Raw genomic sequence first — 5,757 nt, forward strand, 5'->3', positions numbered from 1 at the left:
CATTTTGGAAGACTTCATCCATAAGCTAGAGGTAAATAACTGGCAAGAAGTTGTGAGCAAAATTCTAACAGACGGTGAAAATATTCTGAAAGCAATTCTGAACGACAAATCTAAATGTGAAGTTGAGCTGGCAGAAAAAGAAAGAGAAGTTGCACATTTTCAAAGTGATATTAAACAATGTCTGAGAGATAGGGAAATGGTTCAAATGGAATTAAAGGTATATACAGATTAAATGTTGTAATATTATTTGAATACGGTAACATTTGTTTTAATTGTTTTTGAACAGATTGCACTTTTGTTAAATACTAGTTCTGAAAAGTATTGATACATTTGTTAAAATTCTCGACTTAAAGCTAATATTCATCAAAGATAATGTGCGTTTATCCATCTACCTTTTAAATGTAATATTATATGTTTCACGGGTTTTGACTGACAGCGTTGTTTAAATTTAGAGCTTTCATTGTCGCGTGCGTGGCCAGTAAGCGAAGAAGCAAATTTATCGAAAGAAGTTCAAAACGCACCTTTAAAAGACGTTATTGTACTGTTTGTTTTGCAATGTTTTTGGGGTTATTTTAATCCTGTTTGTATTTAATTTAAAAACCCGATTAAAGATATGAGTATACGGCAGTTATGTCTTTCATTGAGAGAATGGGTATATCACGAAGAAATGAATTTAATCCGAGACGAAGAGCAACACATAGAAGCAAAAATAGGTAAGTTCTTCCATAATGTTTGTCGAATGTGAAAATTAAGAATGCAATAACCATTAAATTTGTTCAAATACGTTAATAAATATTTTAAACATGCAACTAAAACCCAAGAACAAAGTAAAATCCACATCTTGTACTGTATCATTGAAAGGTAAACATATAAAAAGGAATATTTCTCTAATATTGATTATGCCGACATTGTATATAAGTAACTGTACCGTTTTGTTTATATTTTCACACAGAAAACCTCAAGTTAGATATGGAACATTTCAAAATTGTTCAGTATAAGCTCGAAGCATTCGAAAGCTTACTTGATATTATTACCGAGCCACCTGGGGTGAGTATTATATCAGTTTCTAAATATGATCTATTTTAAATGAATACTAAATAAACGCTTATTAGTTTCATATGACTTTGCAATTACATATTTTGCTTTTCATAAAGTTTGGGATTTGTGACTGTGTAAGCATATAATATCGTTACTTTTGTGTCTTTCAGGCTCATACACTAAGGTAAGTTATTTGTTATTAGGCAGTTATTTATTTTAACGAACAAAATACTAAATAATATAAAATAATAACCTAATATTTCGAATTAAACAACAACTGATTCAATTATTTGTTTATACCATTTGTTTTTAAATAAATACAAATAGGTTTTGTTCCTTTGTTTGTATTTGATTTGCTCCTCTATTTTAATATGTGTTCCTTCTCTTCTCCAAATGTAGGATGCCCACCGACGAAAAGCTAAGATCAACGACATTTCCTGGATTTGCAAATACTGGTATTTATTTAATTGCACTGGATGTGGTTTTCTCATTAATATTGAAGTGCGCGTTTTATTTAAGTTATTTCGTGGTAATGATTATTAAGTAACCAAATTTGTGTAATTTTTTTATGAACAGTTACTCATTATCGACATCTTGACACTGAATACTATTACACAACTAAACAAACCCAACTACAGGTTGATTTGACGAAAATAAAGATTTGTATCAAACATTTGTAAAGAGAATAAAAGTTAAACATGTATGAACTTATTGTGTATTTTCTTTATTTTCAGAACATTTGAACCAGGTAATTTGTGAATGCATTAAAATAAAACTTTGTGTTCTTAAAGTTTAAACGAAGAAACTTATTCGACATTTCAAATGTTTTATCAAAAATAAAATAAAACGAAATGGTATATGATATTCTGTATTCCAATGATGTTCGCATCCATATCTTTTAAGCTATAACACATTTTACTTAAATATGTACATACTGCCTGATAAGTATTTATACAGTTATTTTAATGGCACAAAACACCAGAGACGATAAATAATCCCTTGAACAATTTACATAATACCCTTCTTTGTGAAAATGTTCATCAATTATTTTAGGAGCTTGAAGAAATCATAAACAACCTAATGTGCCATCAACAGAGTGTGTTAAATGACGATGTCTACCAAAAGACTATGCTAACAGAAGCAATGCAAATCGTGGAACTTTTAAAAGAAAAAATAGATACTAATTTCAAGCAACTTTTGGGCGAACACAATTTGAAAATATGTAATGAAATAGATGAATTAATGCATTTGTGCGGTACGTCTTGTAAACAAGTGGACGAAATGTATTACACGTTTGGCACACATATGATTAGTAGAATTGTGGAAGGATTAGACCATCAGCAGGTAGCATTAAAACAACTTACAATGGATATCGTGGTAAGTTAAGTTATTATGTTTGATAATCAATATGTGTTATATAGACGTGTATCTTGGAAGTGACATTGGCGAAATAACACCGGAAAAAACACTTCTGTGCGTTTTCATCATGGGCAATCTATCAAAGCGAGGTATCACGCGTTGTTTATTGCGACATTATTTGATAGTATTAGTGCCGTTGTGTATACTTTTAAAAGAAATAAAACAAGGGATACTGCATATAAAGAGAATACTTGAAAAGGTATGACCAGCATTTAAAACTGTTTAAGTCCCCCCATAAATAGCATTGACTATTCTTATGCGATTACCCTAATCTTTTGTTTGACGAATATCCTTTAAAGTATAATGTTAGCTGACGTAAGCAAGAATTATTCACTTGATAATGTTTCTGGGAATGCATTTAAATTATATTGAACATTAAGAACAGAGTGATAAAATGGTTGTTGTATTTATCTTAAACCCTATACGTATATCTCCATGGATCACGCCCAGCGGGACAACCCAGAAGAAAAACTAGAATTTTGTATTTGTGGTAAGGAATGTATGCAATTTCCAATTTCGTACTTTCCCGTGCTCTATATTACCTTCAGTATGTCTTTAAACTGGCTTAAATTTAAATCAAAATGTCAGGGTGTTGTTTCTTCAGCGCAGCTGTAATGATGGGATAAAAGCTCCAGCTGTTGTTCCAACATTCGAAGCAAATTACGTAGTGCGAGCGATAGTAGCATTTATGAATTAAATCATCATTGTGCTTATTGTTTTAATTCAATATTGCCTGACTGTTCCGAATTCGGTACTCAGAGATGGGTAATTTTGAATAGTATGTATTTGATGTATACGACATTGCACTTCATGACATATCTCTGGGTGATGGATTTTAGTTCAAAAACTCAGGGTGTTATTTCGTCAGCGCAGATGTAAAGATGGTATAAACGCCGCAGCTGTTGTACCAACATTCGAAGCTAATTAAGTAGTGCGAGCGATAGTAACATTTATTAATTAAATCCTCTTTGTGCTTATTGTTGTATAACTTCACTTGAATTTCCATTATTATTATAACGTACATGTTTTGTAGGATCTTAACTTAACACTGGATGTGAATACCTTGCAAATCTGTCCAATGAGCTGGGATATCTACTCAGGTCTTGGCGCGGACAACTTAAACTTCCAAACAGGTACACATTCGGGACATAAATTATGAAATTGACTATCCAGAATGAAATAAATCTGGATATTTTAGAATCAAATATAATAAAACAAATTTGCAATTTATTATGATCGAGAGATTTTACCAAACAAACTTTAATATTTTTATTCGTTCGTTATTTTGATACCTTGGATGCACTTACCGAATGCTGTGTGTTTTAGTGAAAGAGAAGGACCTTAGAGATGGAGATCCGGGATACAGAGACATAGATCGATTTGAGAAAGAGTTAAAAAATGTTTCACAAATGAGAGGAACATTTTCAGAAAATGTAAATCAAATGAAAGGTAAATTGTTGTACCTCATATACACATTAAGTTACACAACAAGTAGAGAAAAATATAATGATTAACACTCAAAGGAACATTAATTTGACGGACATGATAACTTTCCAAATCAATAAAGAATTTGAGATGCGCAATTAATCCTTGTGTGGTTATGTTTTAAATGCTTGTTATCAGTCGGTTGCAGTTTATTTTTTTGCTTTAAGCATACATGGATGTCTAATTGGTTTTGCGTCTAATATCAGGTATACGTGTATGCTGTTGTTGATATCTCCTGGCATGTTCTTTCTCTTATTCAACATTAGTGGCTGACCCTTCTTTCAACTCGTTCATTCTGTCATTACTGCTTTTAGAGTCTCTTATAAAAACCAGGAAATTTGTTAGTTGTCGCTTGAACTTAACTGTTCATAGATTAAAATTAGACAGTGCGTTGGGCTTTTAAAATCATCGCATGTTTGACGTTCAATACCAAGGCCAGTTTAATGTTTTTGCATGACATAAAATATATTGTCAATATTAGTCATGATACAAATGTCAAAGCCGTCATAGTCGGACTAGTCCAATAATATTATTAGCGGCTTATTACATATTATTGATATTTAAAAACATATAACTCCCTTTGTATCAAATCTTTTTGAACGCACTTGTCAATACCGCAATTCTTAAACTGTGCCAATATAACAATCAAACAATTATTTCAATATTGTCATTTTTACAATATTTACATTATTTTGTATTTAGACAGATTACTCGAAGACAAGACTGTGCTAACTGGTGTTCATAACCAGCTGAAGAAATTCATTTCCGTAGCCTGTACCATAATAAACTGTCTTAGGGTAAATTGTACATCTTATTTGACAATAATGCACGTTATATTGAACTTGAGTTGATTTAATATAGGGTTTTTATTTAACGGACAGACAAACAAATAAACCATTAAAAAAAATTCTATGTGCACGTACATGCGTATGCTAAATATATATTTACAGACAATAGCGAACTTAAAAAAATGTTTACAACAAATAGCACTACAGATAAAAGCCGCTGAAATCTGAAATATGACATTATTGAAAAATGAACGTTTTCCTTTAACGAGGTCTTCATTATCATCGTACATAAAATAACAAACATGTTTGATTTTTTCAGCAACCGTTTGGAGCAACAATGGCACCCGATCCTCAATCAAAGCAAAATCCTGTTCAATTTGAAGTTATTTATGATCGTATAGAATCCACCAGACAACAACAGCTGCCATTTTCTGTTTCTCAGTCCTTACTTGGTATGTTGAAAAAAGTATGATAAACTCTACCGTATTACTTTCACATGATTTGATGTGTAATCCGTACAAACATTTTAACGTACATTAAGTTGATTCAAATTAAAAAAAAATGTCACAGCTACAACATATAAATACAATTTTTTTCATACCATAGTAATTTTTTTATCAAATATTTTGATACTAAATGAAATAACAGTTTGACATGTTTTTATGTTGCCAGCCATGTATGATGAACAATTCAAATAAATTGATACCGTTTTCAATATGTTTTAGAAACAACCGACACACGAGAGCGGAAACAGAACCAAGTTGAGCTGAAATTTGCCAATATAAATACGATATAAAATACAGCCAAATAGAATGTGACATTAAACGTTTTTGTATTCTGAAAAGCACTTGCGAGACAGTCAAAGGGGTTCTCACAATCTGCAAACACTATTGCAAATATCTATACAACAGATGAATTTCGACAAATCTTTGAAGAAGATGCCAATGTTAAACTTCGGAACATGTCATCACATGATGTTTCAAAAGCAATTCAACAACATAATGGATTTAGTCTACAATGCAGGAGT

At 31.4% G+C, this 5,757-nt stretch overlaps 1 protein-coding gene across 1 annotated transcript; it reads left to right on the top strand.

The window, feature by feature from the left end:
- Window positions 1-562: 562 nt before the first annotated feature.
- On the top strand, window positions 563-5,526 carry LOC127835531 (uncharacterized). The gene is made up of 11 exons (XM_052361967.1): window positions 563-713; window positions 953-1,047; window positions 1,209-1,222; window positions 1,438-1,493; window positions 1,773-1,786; window positions 2,092-2,415; window positions 3,491-3,590; window positions 3,784-3,906; window positions 4,645-4,739; window positions 5,050-5,182; window positions 5,456-5,526. Exons 1-11 carry the CDS (start codon window positions 614-616, stop codon window positions 5,524-5,526), a joined length of 1,125 nt encoding a protein of 374 aa, XP_052217927.1. The 5' UTR covers window positions 563-613.
- Window positions 5,527-5,757: the final 231 nt, after the last annotated feature.

The sequence above is a fragment of the Dreissena polymorpha genome, chromosome 6, assembly GCF_020536995.1.
Source record: "Dreissena polymorpha isolate Duluth1 chromosome 6, UMN_Dpol_1.0, whole genome shotgun sequence".
NCBI classification, from domain to species: domain Eukaryota; kingdom Metazoa; phylum Mollusca; class Bivalvia; order Myida; family Dreissenidae; genus Dreissena; species Dreissena polymorpha.